We start from the raw sequence: 17799 nt of genomic DNA on the forward strand, positions 1-17799 counted from the left end.
ATGGGAGAAAGAAGAAGATTGACGAAGGGCTTTTGCATCCTATTGCAGTTAATGAGGGTGACTTCTGTTTCTTAACAGGAACTCCTACAACAAGGCTGTGTGTTCCAGGAGAGGCACGGCTGGGAGAGGCCGGGATGGTTTAATCCAGAGGGTCCGGCTCCGGTATGTATGCACTACTTGCTTAGGCCCAGATCAACTACACCCCATTTAAGTCACTTAATGTGACGCTAACCTAGTTTAGCATCATGTTCAGTGTCCTGGAACCAGATTGCACATTTTCCCTGTTCTGATGCTGCTAACATTCCTCAGTGTAATGTTGCAACAAATGTAACTTTCAATGTTGGCTTCTCAGCCAGTTGCTTTGGCAACACCCCTGTTTTCTCAGTTGGTTGAGTTGTTCCTGGCTCCCCCTGCTAGTTGGCACTGCCTGATTTTGTATTTCCTGTTAGCCCAGGCTACATGTTTCCTTTTAGACCCAGCAGCCATTGTGGATAGTCACAACTTGGCTAGTACTTGGTAAAGCCATTGTAATTTACCTCTCCCTTATATTTGCCAGCTGGCCAGTTCCTCCTTTTTTTGGTATTGTTGTTTTTACAATAAAAGAACAAAGAAAAGAAGGACCCTGTGTGCATCTACAGGGAGTGAGTTAAACCGCCCGCCCCTACTCATGTGCCACAGTGAGTTTGGGACAGAACATTCTGACTAACGGTGTATCTTCAAAGGACAACCGCATAATGTCCAGCCATGTTTTCTCCCGTAAAGAGCACGGCAATGACTATTACGGCCGTTAGTGATAATAACAACATGCAAATGAGGCATTATCATAACATTGCATGTCCACTAAAGTTCATTACAGTTAACACGGGGATTTAAGACGTGGAGTTGAGTCAGAGCTAAACTTCCCGTTACTCGCATCCGACCCTGAAATAGGGCTTTTACGGCGGTCTTTGATATTGTGTCGCAGACCGGTTGGTGGCACTTGAGGACTGGAGTTGCCCACCCTTGGTATAAAATCAGCGCTGTTATTCAAATACAATGACTAATATATGCTTTATTCCTCATCCAATATGAAGCCTTGGCCTTTTAATTGCATCTATTTTGGGCATTCTTATTTTAAAACCCTCGCTTGCTGCGAAGCCGTCATCTGTCACTCCCGATCTCGTTCTCTGCTGCCAACCTACATACATTGGGCCATGCACATTTTACAAATGGTAACTACCGTACAAATGCCGGCGCTGCCGTCAACCTGTCGCATTAACCCATTCAGTGCTGAAGGGGTCGGCAACACTTTTGTGCCGAATGCAGGAAAATATATTCAGTTTAATGCAGCAGTGATCCAAAGGGTTTATAAAATATTGGGTTACTTTGACATTTTTTTGTGTTGAGAGAAAAAAGAAGGGCCCTGGAGAATTGTAAATAATAAAAAAAAGTAGTGGTACTCTGTACTTGGTATCATCGTAGTTTCGTAACTATATTCGGTTGGCATCTGCTGTAACCTATATTGCCTTCCTTCCTCAAACCCGTGTCTTCCTCACTTCTTCTGGCTGCAGCACCCATTCTTGTTCTCATTATTAAACCGGCACACACACACACAAACATACCGGTAGACAGATTGGTCCACGCATACAGGTTTGCACAAACACACGTAATGTAGACACACACAAAATAGAGGTTGGCACACACAACATATTGCTGGCACACACGCATTACCGGTTTGTGTACCCCCCCCCCCACCCTCTGTGCTCCGTAAAACTGATGCTCACCTCCCCATTTTTTTCTGTCTTTGTAGATTCTGGAGTATGATTTCTATGGTGCCTACGGCAAGACTCCCCACAAGGATTACATGTACAGCCAGCTGCTGGAGAAGGAATATACCTTCAATTTCCCCCCTCATCATGATGTGGTGGGTGAGAGTGAACGGGGCGGGGTGAAACTAAAAGACATGGGAAAATAACAGGACAGGTTAGGAAGGGGAATAAGAATTTAGATAACGATACGTCGACGATATATTGAAGGGCTGTGACACACTTGTGTTCAAGCACTGTACTGGCACCAAAGGCCCATCCTCGAAGAAGTCTGGTTTGGATGAAACGCGCGTTGGGTTATTCTGCATCACACGCTCGGTCAGGTGCTACGTGAGGCGATCCTCACACACCAAGCATTTAGCTCCAATTCAAGACCACAGTAGGGTATTAACTACCCTAGGTCTATACAACACGAGCACTAGTTTGACACAAGTGCCTGCACCTCACAATAGCCACTCTCTTGTGAATATAATATATTCTCACTTCCCTTTTGACACTCTCCACTATTCACGGATGTTTCCTGCTTTTGTGTTTGTTCACGTTGCTCACTATACAAGTCAAGCACGCTTGTCCATAGGGACCTGATGCTATACTGTTGCGCACTTTATTATAAAAGCAGATCCAGATGGTAAACGGAGATTTCTCTTTTTAATTTGTTGCAGTTTTGTTTCCTGCACCAATTTTATATATATATATATATATATATATATATATATATATATATATATATATATATATATATATATATATATATATATATATATATATATATATATATATATATATTACAGTAAATGTTCCATTTTCTTTAGAGGGATCTAGTGTATAAAGTTTACTGTACTGACACACTCACGTCAGCTTGTTATATCATTCGCATCTGTGGCGGTCTTGTCTGGGTCCCGGTGCAGGTCGGCATACACACTCCGCGGATAGCAGCAGTCATGGAAGGAAGCCGCCAGACTCTGGGGATTTGGTGTCACACAAGCTGGGACGCTCCTGTATTAGTTACATACAGTTTGGGTTGCTTGATGGACATACAGTATGTCTTTTGTTAACCTCATCTACTATGTAACTATACAGTATATGAAAACATCAATAATCTCCTCCGCTCTCACAATGACTTGCTGACACCAGGGATCAAAATAAAGATCAATGTATTTATTTAGCAGACAAAAATAGAAAAAGCACAAAATTTCAGCAAAGCTTAAACGAGCAATTTGTGCGCTTTTTCTTTTAAGTAGTATTTTTTAACATGGGTTTGAAGCAGGGGGTCTCCGGAGCTGAACGCCATGAATTCTAGCCGAGCGGTTACCGGCACCCCCTACGGAGGTCTGTATCTACGGAAGCAGGGGGTCCCCGGAGCTGAAATGAACGGGGTTTCTGCTCCGGAGACCCCCTGCTTCAACCCCATGGAGGGGGAAAAAAAAAAATCGCCCGCTTGGATTGCCTCTTTAACATCACGCGATGTTGGGATGTTAAAGGATCTGGTCAATAACGTGACGTTATGCCGGTCTTGGTGTCACTCCGACCCAGACACCGAAATTGTGCAAGGTTCTTTCGGGAAATTTTCCGCCGCTGTTTGCAGACAAATGGAGTTGCGAGTTACAAAACCGTGGGGGGGGGGAGGGGGGCTTTGGTGCTTAACCACAAAAAAACGGTGTCTGGATATCACGGCAAGTTTAAGTATGGCCTAACTAATGTAACGTTAAATTCCGCGTTAGTCTTAATGTTCTTTAGGGGGCAGGAAAGGCTCTCGTAACGCTGCATCTGCAAATCAGTTGCATCCCGCTATCACTAACATCCATTCTATTTCATGCAATGCTGTTCTCATTTCCACCAGTGGCTCTAGGTTTTACCCCACGTTAGGCAGCGCTTTTTGTTGTTATAAGAAAATAGGTGCCGGTATCCAGGGGAAAGCGCGCGCCCTCTTACCGTCTCATGCTCCCTTATCTCCTCCTGCGTCGTCGTGATGTCACGTTGTCATGTCAACGCGGCGCCAAGCGTCATGACGATGAGTCTCACTACGAGAAGATGAGCGGGAGGAGAAGGCCCAGAGATAAAGGTGCAGGTACACTGTCCTGGCACATACCGTCACAAGACCTGACACTGGGTAGCTAAAAGGAGTTTCCTGGCTTGTTCTTTAGAACTTGGTAATGACTCGTTTTCCGCTATTTTGTAAGGTGCAATGTTATTTTTTTAAATTTTTTGTTTGTTTCACACTTTCCAGCTGGTGTCCTGTGTATTTCTGCTCCGTTCTGTCTTTCATTCCTGCTATAAATAGCGTTTGTAATTATTCTCTTTCCCTTTCGTTTAAACCACCCGGTATTTCTCTGCCAGGCCGCATTATGCAGCTCACAGATTGCAAAACATTTGGTCTGTTTGATTTTTCTCCCGTGATTTCAGGCTTAACCCTTTCAGCTGGGGAGAGCGAGGACCGCTAGCACATGTGAGATTATTGCTGAACAGGAATGGCAGGGCACACATCAGCACGACAGAGGGGTGTCTCAGCCTCCAACGACTGACTGGAATCAATGGGATTTGGGGGCTTCTGGCCCGGAAAAAAAATAGCGTTTGAATTTTATCAGTGAGACGCCAGTGTAGTTTGTTAAATCTGATGATGCTAAAAGTGAGTGAGGTTGACTCCAAACCGGCGAGACTCGCAGAAAATCAATGATGGGGTGACATGTCTGTCACTGTAAGAGACCACAGACAGAAGATAGAATGGCGTTCCCACCTAAGCCCAAAGTGAACTAATGTTTAACAGGAGAAGGAGGTGGTGAGAGGGAGGGATAGTAATAACCAAAGGTTGGGAAAGAAAGCAGTAAGGCTGGATGGCCAACTCCACTTTTGAAGGGCCACTTGCAGCTCCGGTATTGGGGATACCCCTGCCTCCTGTTCTTGTGCTTAATGGCTTTTTGCAAAGGTGACATTTCTCGTAGTTGCCAAATCTGTCACTATTTCACACACTATCCAATGATGATCCCATCAGAGTAGGTGCAGCTAATGGTGTTAAATGCCCTCTTGTCTAAGAAGTGCCACGCTGCTGCCTGGTACTTCCGTCAGCGTTGGGATTAAGTATACAGCAGTTTTTTGATAAATTAACGGTGCACGCCATCCTTCTCCTTCCGAGCAGTTTGACAAGCCGATACGGAAGCGGCTCCAGCATCACAGCACAGAAGTCACAGCGCTCGGGAACAATGTGTGAAGAGGGGAGAAGGCTGGGACATGACAAGATGACAAACACCTTGCTGAGAAGACAGATCCCGGCGATAATTAGAACGCATCAGAACATTGTCTATTGCTGTCACATTCTGGAGAGGACAGAAAACATATATAGGTTTCATTTTTAACCCCTTCACTGACAGAGGCCTGCAATGCAGTGCTAAATAATGTCTTGGGCCCCCGAAGGGGTTAACACTTTAGTTCCTGGATTGATTAACACATGGATGCGTTTGGGGAGGGGGGGGGGGGGAGTGTAAGGTCTTCAACCCTGTCCTGGCTGGGTGCTCTGGCACTTGGCGCAAGGCGTCCGTAGCAAAGGAATTAAAACCTATCAAAACATTTCAATCTTCTTATCACCTGCCAACAAGTTTGGCACGAGCCACTTTCTTGTTAATTAAGTTTTCTTTCTCTAACCGTGAAGAGAGCAGAATCCCCCCCTCCCCCCCCCCCCCAACATTCATCTGTTGTGTTTGATTTCATGTCATTTTTAGATCAAGAGAGAGTGCCTGACATGCCGGAACGCCGTGGCTGTTTTTAACATGTCCTACTTTGGAAAGTTCTACTTGGTTGGGCCAGAGGCTAAGAAGGCAGCTGATTGGCTGTTCACTGCTGATGTCAAGAAGCCCCCTGGTAAACTCGATGGACAGCATGGAGCAGTCTTGCATGAATATGGCTTGTGCCATTCACCGTGATGCTTTCACTACATATTCCAATCGGCAACGCCACCTCAAGACTAGAAACATGTAGGGTGGGAGAGGCCAACTTCAGTCCTCAAGGGCCACCTGCAGGTCAGGTTTTAAAGATATCCCTGCTTCAGCACAGGTGGCTCAGTTGAAGACTGGCCAACTCCAGTCCACTATGGCCACCAACAGGTGAGGTATTAGGAATATCCCTGCTTCGACTGAGCCACTGCTTGAGCAACCTGTGCTGAAGCAGGGATATCCTTAAACCTGACCTGTTGGTGGCCCTGGCGGACTGCAGTTGGCCACCCGTGAAGAAACTTGATTTGTTATGCTGCTTGCTGATAGCATGGGCCTTTGGTGAGAAATAGCAGCCATGGCAAGAAATTTTAAATCATTTAACCACTTTTCTTGGCACCCCTATAATGTTGGGATCCTGGAAGGGGGCTACAGCACCCCCAATTCCAAGAGGTCACAGATTATGCCTTCGATTTCAATAGTAATATTTAATTAATACCAGAGAGAGGACAAACATTGGAGTTCTTCGTAGATATAGGTTTATTTTTCCTGGTAATGTCTCTTCTCCACGTGTACTATGAGATTTCAAAGCTCTGTACACTATACAATGGTTTATGAAGTATCCCCAAAATTGGTACCACAACAGCCTACAGATTAATCTCCGTTTCTCCCGGACCAAGATGGCTACTGGAACTGTGAGCTACACAATGCCACAGTCGCCACAAATAAATACAGCCCGTCTTGCTAGTAAAGCTTCCAGCCACTTGTGTATTATTAACCCAATGTTGTGTCCCTTTGTATCCACACAAAACGGTGCTTTGTGTCAACTTTTCTTCTCTTGCGTCTGTAATTTCCACAGTTTCCTTTCCTGTTTGCATCCATCACCCAAAGGGCCTTTTCTATTATAGGTGAACCCTGAGGTTACCAACTCCTGTCCTCAAAGCCCCCCGACCGGTGAGATTTTCAGGATCTCCCTGCTTCAGCACAGGTGGCTCAGTCTTTGCCGCTGTTTGAGCCAGCTGTGCTGAAGCTGGGATATCCATAAAACCTGACCTGTTAGTGGTCCTTGAGGACAGGAGTTGAGAACCTCTGGGTTAAGGCGCTGTAGGAAGGCCCACCCCTGCAACAGTGACCCTCTCACTATTTGCCATACATAGAATTGGATGGTTGAAGTAACTTACTCTGTGACATCCCAACTGCGCTGCTCATCGTCCCATTTACTTTCCCTTTTCTAGGATCAACCGTCTACACCTGCATGTTAAACAAGCGTGGAGGCACCGAGAGTGACATGACCGTCAGCCGCATTACCCCTGGAACTCCAGCATCTGTCCTGGCACCTGATTTTGAAGGCGAGTATAAGATAAATAAGCTGCAAGTGCCGTACAATAATTCATTAGGCGAAACGACACTATGACCTACCCATTTGGTGACCCAAGTGATAAGGGCAGGAGTTCTCCACTATGTATTTTGTAAAGTTATTTGTCTGTTCCCTATGCATTTGGACACCTCTTAACATATCACAACCACATTTGATGGTTCCTGAGATCAGAGGAGGTTTATGTCTGGGTTTGGATACAATTTGATACATTCTATTTTTAATTCTTTTAATTCTATGATGATTTCTGTGACAAGCAAGTCAGCCACTGGGGGCACATAGCCTGGTGGCAGATAAGAGGAGCCAGATAGCTATAAAGTTTACACAGAAAGCAGATGTAGAAAGAACGTGGAGAGGTCAGTTGGAACGCAAGGCAAAAGTAAGAATGCTGGCGCAGGAGAGAGAGGCGGTGGGGGCATCATAAGGTATTAAAGAAAAGTGATGGGATGGAGAGGGAGAAGGGGGTAGAGGGAGAAGGGGGTAGAGGGAGAAGGGGGTAGAGGGAGAAGGGGGTAGAGGGAGAAGGGGGTAGAGGGAGAAGGGGGGGAAGGGGGAAAAGAGGGTAGAGGGGGAAGGGGGAGAAGCGGGTAGAGGGAGAAGCGGGTAGAGGGGGAAGCGGGAGAAGAGGGTAGAGGGGGAAGCGGGAGAAGAGGGTAGAGGGGAAGGGGGAGAAGAGGGTAGAGGGGGAAGGGAGAGAAGAGGGTAGATGGGGAAGGGGGAGTAGAGGGGGAAGGGGGAGAAGACGGTAGAGGGAGAAGCAGGTAGAGGGAGAAGCGGGTAGAGGGGAAGGGGGAGAAGAGGGTAGAAGGGGAAGGGGGAGAAGAGGGTAGAGGGGGAAGGGGGAGAAGAGGGTGGAGGCTGAAGGGGGAGAAGAGGGTAGAGGCTGAAGGGGGAGAAGAGGGTAGATGGGGAAGGGGGAGTAGAGGGGGAAGGGGGAGAAGAGGGTAGAGGGGGAGAAGAGGGTAGAGGGGGAGAAGAGGGTAGAGGGGGAGAAGAGGATAGGGGGAGAAGGGTAGAGGGGGAGAAGGGTAGAGGGGGAGAAGGGTAGAGGGGGAGAAGGGTAGAGGGGGAGAAGGGGATAGGGGGAGAAGGGTAGAGGGGGAGAAGGGGATAGGGGGAGAAGAGGGTAGAGGGGGAGAAGGGGATAGGGGGAGAAGGGGATAGGGGGAGAAGGGGATAGGGGGAGAAGGGGATAGGTGTAGAAGAGGGTAGAGGGAGAAGGGGGTAGGGGGAGAAGAGGGTAGAGGGAGAGGGAGAAGGGGTATTGGTGGGGGGAGAGAGAGGAAGAAGGGAGGGATGAAGTAGGAAAAGTAGTGGGAGAAACGAAAAAATGAAATTATTTTCAGCTCGTATTTAGATCATTCCATTGACAAAACCCACATTACAACTACATCACACCCGTAGGATTATCTTTCAACTGTTAATCTCTGTCACCTCTCAAACGTAACAGAACAGAGGGAAAGCTGTGTGTAATAGTAATGATCCTATGATGTTCATTTCTTGAATGTTTTAGCTTTCCTTTTATATTCTCCTCTTCTGGCGCACTGGTGATAAGGCATCGCCAGATAAATAGCAGACTTGCATTCTGTAACTGACACATGTTCTGATCTCAACTAGTGTTCACCGTGACCCTATTTAACCCATGTATGGGGGATTTGTGTTATCTGTCTGCGTGCTGTTCCACACCTGCAGGGAGACAGCTGTTTTACATTGTTGACATATCAGGCAGTAGCTGTTTCAAATATATCCCCAGGCAGTGGCATTGGGGACCTTTTGTGTGACTTACTCAGCTACTATGATGGAAGGCGGTAAGGCAAGTGAATATAATGTCACAAGACGACGGGTAAAGAAGAAATTGTGATTCTCTGCTATCTCTGTGGTGTTATTAACTTGTAGTCATATTTGATAGAACCATAGCTTTTAATGAAAGATAGCCATATAACATTTGATAACGGATAGGTCTTTCACATTTTACTGCACAGTTTATGCTGCACTTCATCGCTGCGTTACCATTGGTTCCCCCCCCCCCTACTTTCTGAATGGCCACCAAGTTGGGTTGGTGATCTAGTGGCAACACAACTACTTCAGTGTTATAAGATCATAAACCCAAGTGCTATGGTTTCAAACATGCTGGGTGATCACTGTGCTATTCTGCCTCCATTCACAGCTATTCAACGCGGTGATCCTCTGTCCGGCTCTACTCCCCTAGGCCAGAGGTTTTCCAAATGTTTTTTTTTTTGGTTAAGAAACCCTATAATTATATTGTGAAATTCTGCAGAACCCCCAACCCTCTCTAATAGCGCGTCTGAGATCAGATGCATTGTAAGGAACCCCAACCCTCTCTAATAGCGCGTCTGAGATCAGATGCATTGTAAGGAACCCCAACCCTCTCTAATAGCGCGTCTGAGATCAGATGCATTGTAAGGAACCCCAACCCTCTCTAATAGCGCGTCTGAGATCAGATGCATTGTAAGGAACCCAAACCCTCTCTAATAGCGTGTCTGAGATCAGATGCATTGTAAGGAACCCCAACCCCCTCTAATAGCGCGTCGGAGATCAGATGCATTGTAAGGAACCCCAACCCTCTCTAATAGCGCGCCTGACGTCAGATGCATTGTAAGGAACCCCAACCCTCTCTGATAGCGCGTCTGAGATCAGATACATTGTAAGGAGCCACAACCCTCTCTAATAGCGCGTCTGCGATCAGATGCATTGTAAGGAACCCCAACCCTCTCTAATAGTGCGTCTGAGATTCGATACATGGTAAATTCTTCTGTACATGGTGCGATTTTTAAATGACTTGAAAATTGCGGTGAACCCATGAGGGATGCCCGGGGAACCCAAGGTTTCTTAGGAACCCCTGTTGAAAAACACCGCCCTAAGACTAGTTATTTGATTGCTGCGGTGTATACTGCATTCTGTTCTACTAAAATGCCCCCTCCATCTGTAGATGGGATATTGGGGCTGTCAGCAGAAAGCAGGGGAAACGGATTCCGATAAAACGTTGTTGCTGTTTTTGTTTGTTTGACATTAGTGATCTTGCATACATTACCCTGTTTAGCGGGCGGTTGTGGAGTAGAGCAGCTCTCCGAGTCTGACATTGCTAATGTTTTAAAAGGGAAGTTATCTGCTGTTATTGCTACCTAACCGTTTTAGTTCAGCTATTTCCATACATGACAAACCCGTTACATAGCACTGAGCTATGGTATAGACTATATATGCATTGAAGAGCTCTGTGATAAATGTTTAGCCTCATAGCAGGTAGCTGCTAACTGTGTGTGCCATCAGTGCATATTACTGAGCTGTGAAGTATAGTGCTTTATCGTTCGTGAGTTAAACACTATATATAGCAGAGTCTTTTCACTTACAGTACATATTTCTCTCTAATGCTTTTTCCTCTGGTATGAATAGTCTTTACCCCTGAGACACGTGTATATACTCAACATTTCTCTCAAGGTTGTGTCCAAAATCTCACAGCAGCTCCCTACAATATAGATAAATAAAATCTGTTACTTTGAAAGAGAGAACTGGGATCATCTTTTTTATAGAGGTCACTGCCATACCGACTGCTCAAGCCAAGTATGATACCGCCTTCCCCAAACACAGCTATTTGGAGGTACCCTACACCTCCCCACAAGGAGCCAACTTTGATAGGGTCCCCAACCCCTCTAACACCTTACCTCCACACTTCAACAAGAACTGAGCTTCATCCATACAACCCCATTATATTAACCCAAAGCACACACACAAAACAGGGAGGAAGAGTGGGGCTTCTTAACTGGTCCTGAAGGGAAAGAAGGAAAACCTCTGACCCTCTCGTATAACCTCTACCCCTCGAATGCCTCACCCTCTTTGTCAACACACTGGGACTGGGAGGCTTCCAGACACACCCCCTCTCTGTGGCAGTGTGCTAATAATGAGCCATGCAACATGAGTTCATGTTCAACCTGGCAGGCACCTGGTGACAGTCTACGTAGCTCTTGGTAGGTTTGCCCATAACTAGTGACACCTCTTCGATATGCGATGAAGCTGCTTCCGAGTACTGGAGAAGAGTTCAGCTCCATCCCAATGGAACCAATACCTTCTCTAGCCAAGGGAAGAGGCTCCACAACATATTTTATAGGGGGGTGTGAATATGCATCATTATTTCCATTCATTATACTGTTTACTTATTAGACAAAACACACTTGTTTCCTGTAGTACTCGATGACCTTCACCATGCAAAGTTTGACTGCAGATCCTGGAAAGGTTCTTGTAACAATGTCTCTTGGAGATTAAAAACAACTTTGTTTCTGTTCCTAGGAGATGGATATTACCTTGCCATCGGGGGAGCAGTTGCCCAGCACAACTGGAACCACATCACCACCATTGTTCAAGATCAGAACTTCAAGTGCAGGTTGATTGACTCTTCTGAAGAGCTTGGCATGATCAGCATCCAAGGGCCTGGCAGGTAGGTGGAACATTGAGATCTCGGTTATCCGTCCAATCATTCAATAGGGATGTGTTGGTCTGTGTTGGAGAAAGGTACATCCTTTTGGAGAAAGTGATGTTCTTCAGTGGGCAATTCTAAGAGTTGGCAAGCATGTAGTTAGTATCTACACAAGGACCTAGTGCAGCTAAACAATATATTCTCTGTAAATGAATGGGAACTGACAGCAGGTGAATTGATGAATAAGTGAATGAATGAGAGTGCAATAATGAAGTATTAAATCAGCTTAATATTTACAGTGGCCAGTAACATCACTTCCCCAGGCATCACATTTTTTGGGGGGGAAGGGGAAGTTTGGGCCACCATAATAGTGACATAAATAACACACGTACAACGACTTTGAAGAAATTGTCCTCCGCTTTATTTATGAAATACAAAATGTAACTAAAATCTAGGGTACCCATCTAAGTTTCTTCATCCACCAAACATAAAGCCTTGGAGATACCCCGTGCTTGCACCTCTATATGCCAACAGCCACCCAGGCCCCCTGGTCCAAGCACACACAAGTACTGGGAGGTCACTGCCATGCTGACCGCCCAAGCCAAGTACGATACCGCCTTCCCCAAACACAACTATTTGAAGGTACCTTACACCTCCCCACAAGAAGTCAACTTTGACAAGGTCCCCAAACCCTCTTAACACCTTATCGCCACACTTCAACTAGAACTGAGCTTCATCCATACAACCACATTTTAATAACCCAAACCACACACCCAAAACAGGGCAGAAGAGTGGGGCTTCTTAACTGGTCTGGAAGGGAAAGAGGAGAAACCTCTGACCCTCCTTGTATAACCTCTACCCCTCTAACCCCCTCCCCCCTCTTTCTCAACACATTCAAACCAAACCCCCCACGGTGGCCTACTATCTCTTCACCTAATGCCTCTGGGTTTCTCTTCATAGTCTGTTGGAGAATCCAACCACTAACGCACCATCATTGCTTTAATTTGTACATCGTATCAGTTACAAATGTTATCATACGCCAAAACAATTCCTCGCCTGCCATTGCCTCCTGTAAGTGATGCTGCTTTTGAGTGGGCTACTGAACTCTGAATTCTGAAATCTTCGTATGTCGAATAAACAAAAAGGTCTCCTTGGTGAACCTCTCTCGGGTGGAGAGTAGGGCGAGCTGAGTAGTGATGGGTCACTGACTACTGGTCATTAACGGAAGTACTAACCCTGCTTTGCAGTCCAGATGTACCTACAAGTCGCAAGCAAACCTCTGGTCTATAACACAAAGGTAGGCCGTGTTTACAGCATAAACGCTTCAATCTTTCTACCGGATGCCCATGCAGGATACCGGACGTCTCTCCCCTCCCCCACACCTGCACTATTTAGGGAGAAACTTTCTATTGTGCAGACGGAGGTTTGTCAGAACACTTTCTCTCCCCTCCCCTAAGGTCTGTCTCTACGAACTGCCATGTTGGCTTAAAATCAACCAGCGCCATTATTTCTGGAGGAGCTGCTGCGGCCCCACAGTCAGAATCCGTTTCAACTTGTATCAATCTTTAATGCGCGCGGGAGGCGCACTGCGGGCAGATGTGTGTGACAGCCAGCGTGCTACAAAGAGAGACCTGCAGACTGTCAGATTCAATCCTAATAACACGGATCCTTGTTGCCTATTTGATTGCCACTGGAGTTTGGATACCAGGCAAAGCATTCAGTGTGTCTGAGCGCGTCTTCCATACCCGCCGGAGCCACGGCACGTGCCACGCGTTTCTGCTGACCCCTTTTGTCCATGAAATTGTGCAATCCGTGTTACTCCATTTAAAAAAAACTACTTTTTTTTATTTCCAAACCCAGAGTACTAACTTACTGCTCCTCTTTCTTTTAAAAGACAGTTTCTGTTTCTAAGACATCAATATTGTATAAACGGTTTAAACCTGTGTTAAGTTCCAAAGAGCCACTTAGTTTCACTGGCTTAGAATGTATTAAAACCAGAACAGTACCACTGCTCTTTAAGACACTTTGACCACCGATCAAAGGCATTTTGAACCTCCCTCTTTCTTGTTGATGTTGCCTTTGAACAAATCTTTGCATGCTCGGTACTGAGTCTGCCCCTGTCTTTTATATGCTGTAGCACAGGGGTGCTCAACCCCAGTCCTCAAGACCTCCCCCTCCCCCACCCCAAACAGGTCAGGTTTTCAGGATATCCCAGCTTCAGCACAGGTGTCTTAATCAGTCCCAGCTTTAGCACAGGTAGCTCAATCAGAGGCTCAGTTTTCAATTGAAAGCCACCTGTGCTGAAGCAGGGATATTCTGAAAACCTGACCTGTTGGGGTGTCTTGAGGGCTGGAGTTGAGAACCTCTGCCTTAAAGTAAGCAATCATTTTGCTGTATCCATTATCTCTCTTGATGCCACCAAAAAGGTTAATTGTTTTGAACCAGATTTTTTTTTTTTTTAAACGTGTGCTTAATATTTTCTTCAAATCGACAGGAATTTAAAAATAGCATTAATGTACCAATTAAAAAACTGCAGATTCCACTATTTCTTGCCATTGGCAGATGGCATTATCAATTGGGATTTTTAATTAATGTGTTTTGTTGCACTTGAAAATATTGTAGAGCCAGTTAATTGCTACATGTAATAAGTATTTGCTTTTAAAATCAGTGGACAGCATCTCATGTTGTTTTATTCATTTTAAATATTTAAGAGGCGGACAAAAACAGCTTTGTGAAATCAGAACATTATATTCCCAAACCCAAACCCATATAGTACATTATTTAGAACCAGAACACCAGACCAAGTACCCATCTCGATAGGGTATGTGCGTCAGTGGTCCATGTGCTCAAGTACTAGGTCCAAAATATGATGATAATCATTGTGTGATGATCAGAAGACAGACACATGGGGCATATACAGCCACGGTTTAATGATGTCAGTGGTTGATCTAATGAGATTTTTTGGGGGTGAAGAACAAATATTCCCTGAAGGTGGTGAGTGGTACATAAGCTATATCCTTCCCCTCCTCATTGGGATAGTCCTCTCGACAAAAATCGTGACATTACTCACTGTGTCCTCCCCAATAATGTCTCCCCGAGCGTGCATCCGGTGTAAAGTCCAGAGATATCCCAAAGAGCAAAACAGAGAGCAGGGTCAAGAGAATATTAAAAAATCAATATAATAAAGAAAACATTTAAAAAAAACTGAGGTTATAACACTCCTACGCGTTTCGTGTGTCAGCGCACTTTATCAAGTACCCATCTCTATTGTAGAGCTGCTAGTAATGTTGAAAACGTATGTTGTTTATCAGCATTTTCCATCTCTGCTTCCTTATCTTATTGTATAATTTCCCCCTCTGCTTCCTTATCTTATTATAGCATTTCCCCCTCTGCTTCCTTATGTTAATATAGCATTTCCCCCTCTGCTTCCATATCTTATAGCATTTCCCCCTCTTTTTCCTCATCTTATTATAGCATTTCCCCTCTGCCTCCTTATGCTATTATAGTATCCTCCCCCTTGCTTCCTTATGCTGTTATAGCATTTCCCCCTCTGCTTCCTTATCTTAATATAGCATTTCCCCCTCTGCTTCCTTATCATATTATAGCATTTCCCCCTCTGCTTCCTTATCTTATTATAGCATTTCCCCCCTCTGCTTCCTTATCTTATTATAGCATTTCCCCCTCTGCTTCCTTATCTAATTATAGCATTTCCCCCTGTGCTTCCTTATCTTATTATAGCATTTCCCCCTCTGCTTCCTTATCTTATTATAGCATTGCCCCCTCTGCTTCCTTATCTTATTATAGCATTTCCCCCTCTGCTTCCTTATCTTATTATTATAGCATTTCACCCTTGCTTCCTTCTGTTATTATAGCATTTCCCCCTTGCTTCCTTCTGTTATTATAGCATTTCCCCCTTGCTTCCTTATCTTATTATTATAGCATTTCACCCTTGCTTCCTTCTGTTATTATAGCATTTCCCCCTTGCTTCCTTCTGTTATTATAGCATTTCCCCCTTGCTTCCTTATCTTATTATTATAGCATTTCCCCCTTGCTTCCATCTGTTATTATAGCATTTCCCCCTTGCTTCCTTCTGTTATTATAGCATTTCCCCCTTGCTTCCTTCTGTTATTATAGCATTTCCCCCTTGCTTCCTTCTGTTATTATAGCATTTCCCCCTTGCTTCCTTCTATTATTATAGCATTTCCCCCTTGCTTCCTTCTGTTATTATAGCATTTCCCCCTTGCTTCCTTATCTTATTATTATAGCATTTCCCCCTTGCTTTCTTATCTTATTATTATAGCATTTCCCCCTTGCTTCCTTATCTTATTATTATAGCATTTCCCCCTTGCTTCCATCTGTTATTATAGCATTTCCCCCTTGCTTCCATCTGTTATTATAGCATTTCCCCCTTGCTTCCTTATGTTATTATAGCTTTTCCCCTTTCTTCCTTATCTTATTATAGCATTTCCCCCTCTCCTTCCTTATCTTATAGCATTTTTCCCTGCTTGTTTTGAATTTAATTTGGGGAAAAATCCCAAACCAGACAAATCGAACTAAAACATGATTTATTTATATTTAAACCAAAACAAGAGTCCGAGTAAAAGTCCTCAGTGGCCCCTTTAGTGGTACAATTCCGGGGCCAAAAAAATCTGCAGCGTATGTATCAAAGAAAAACATGCAGTTTAGGTCAATAGAATATTTTCCCTGACGTTTAGTGCAGTTGGTTTTGCCCCAGAATCGCACCACTTTTGTCTTGGTATATAGTCCTCCATAAGGGGCTACGTCATAAGTATTAACCTCTGTTTTGCTGATCAGAAACACGTCTGTCGACCAGGGGTAGACAACTCCAGTCCCCAAGAACCCCCAACCAACAGGTCAGGTTTTCAGGACACCCCTGCGTCAGCACAGGTGGCTCAGTCATTTTGATGGAAGCAGCTGTGCTGAAGCAGGGATATCCTGAAAACCTGTCCCGTTGGTTTGGGAGTTCATGGGGCAACTAAATCTGGGAACCCCTGCTCTAGGCTGACCACCCCTTTGTGCTCTCTGTCCCCAGCCGCTCCGTCCTGCAGGAAGTATTGGAGGTCGATCTCAGTAATGAGGCTTTCCCTTTCTCCACACACAAGCTGGTGACTGCAGCTGGATTCACGGTAAGGTGGTTAATGGTATAAGGCAGGGGGTGGCCAACTCCAGTCCACAAGGGCCACCAACAGGTCCGGTTTTCAGCATATCCCAGCTTCAGCACAGGTGGCTCAATCAGTCCCAGCTTCAGCACAGATGGCTCAATCAGTGGCTCGGTCTTCACTGAGCCACTGATTGAGCCACCTGTGCTGAAGCGGGGATATCCTGAAAAACCTGACCTGTTGGTGGCTCTGAAGGCTGGAGTTGGCCACCCTTGGTATAAAGCAAACAGGTGGGGTTCCTTAAAGGGTTACTGCAGTTCGCCACAAGGAGGATCAAAGCATCTTAACCACTCCTAGATGGCAAGAACATATTAATGCAATTGTGATGCAGAGAGGCATTTTCATCCTGTGCTGCTGCCCCCTTGGTAGCAAAGGGGTTAACCTTACGTCTGTTTGCAGGTACATCTCGTTCCCCCTTTCTGCTGCGGTTCCTCTTCCAGACCTGCTGTGCGTGTAATTGCTCCGTGACCTCCAGCTCCCTAGCAGCTGTGTTTTGTTAAAAGCCTGCCTTTTGTAACCCAAATAGATTTTTTTTTTCTGATCCTCCCAAGCTATATCCTTCCATCCATCTCTTTGCCTGACTGATCTAATGGCATAATGGAGAAAAGAGCTTCTGGCTTCCACAGCAAGCAGCCCGTGTTCAATAGGGCTGTACAGGCGCTCAAGTAACTTTGACAGAATCAGGAGGATAGAAAGACAAGTTGGGGGTCACAGGAAAATCACCGGGCGTGCAGCGGATCTGGGCACGTTGGGCCTCTCGCTACGAAAGGGTTTGTGTTCTGGGCTTTACATAACTCCTCTGCTATATGGAACACTTTAAGATTGCACTAGATCTGATACAACGTGTCTCGCTCCTAATGCTTGTTCACAGGGCCGCAGGCAGATTGCCCGGGGCCCAGCACTAGCGTTTCGACTGCCCCCCCCCATTTCAGCAGCTGCGCAAGCCCCCCCCCTTTCACACCTCCTCGCGAGCCCCTTCCTCTCCCCGTGTATTTCTCTTCCCCCTCCTCTCTGTCTCCTTACTCTTCCCCACTCTTCTTCACTCTCTCTCCCCCCTCTCATTAGCCCCAACCCTCTCTCCTCTCAAACC

The 17799-nt window shown here is 45.5% G+C and overlaps 1 protein-coding gene across 1 annotated transcript in view; it reads left to right on the plus strand.

Moving 5' to 3' along the window:
* SARDH (sarcosine dehydrogenase) overlaps positions 1-17799 on the plus strand; it is a 47075-nt gene that overhangs the window by 12358 nt on the left and 16918 nt on the right. The window contains exons 6-11 of the mRNA XM_075578812.1: positions 79-162; positions 1790-1903; positions 5519-5657; positions 6961-7074; positions 11403-11550; positions 16583-16676. Of these exons, the coding sequence (XP_075434927.1) occupies positions 79-162; positions 1790-1903; positions 5519-5657; positions 6961-7074; positions 11403-11550; positions 16583-16676 (693 nt within the window). The remainder of the gene's footprint in view (positions 1-78; positions 163-1789; positions 1904-5518; positions 5658-6960; positions 7075-11402; positions 11551-16582; positions 16677-17799) is intronic.

Source organism: Ascaphus truei, chromosome 21, assembly GCF_040206685.1.
Source record: "Ascaphus truei isolate aAscTru1 chromosome 21, aAscTru1.hap1, whole genome shotgun sequence".
NCBI classification, from domain to species: domain Eukaryota; kingdom Metazoa; phylum Chordata; class Amphibia; order Anura; family Ascaphidae; genus Ascaphus; species Ascaphus truei.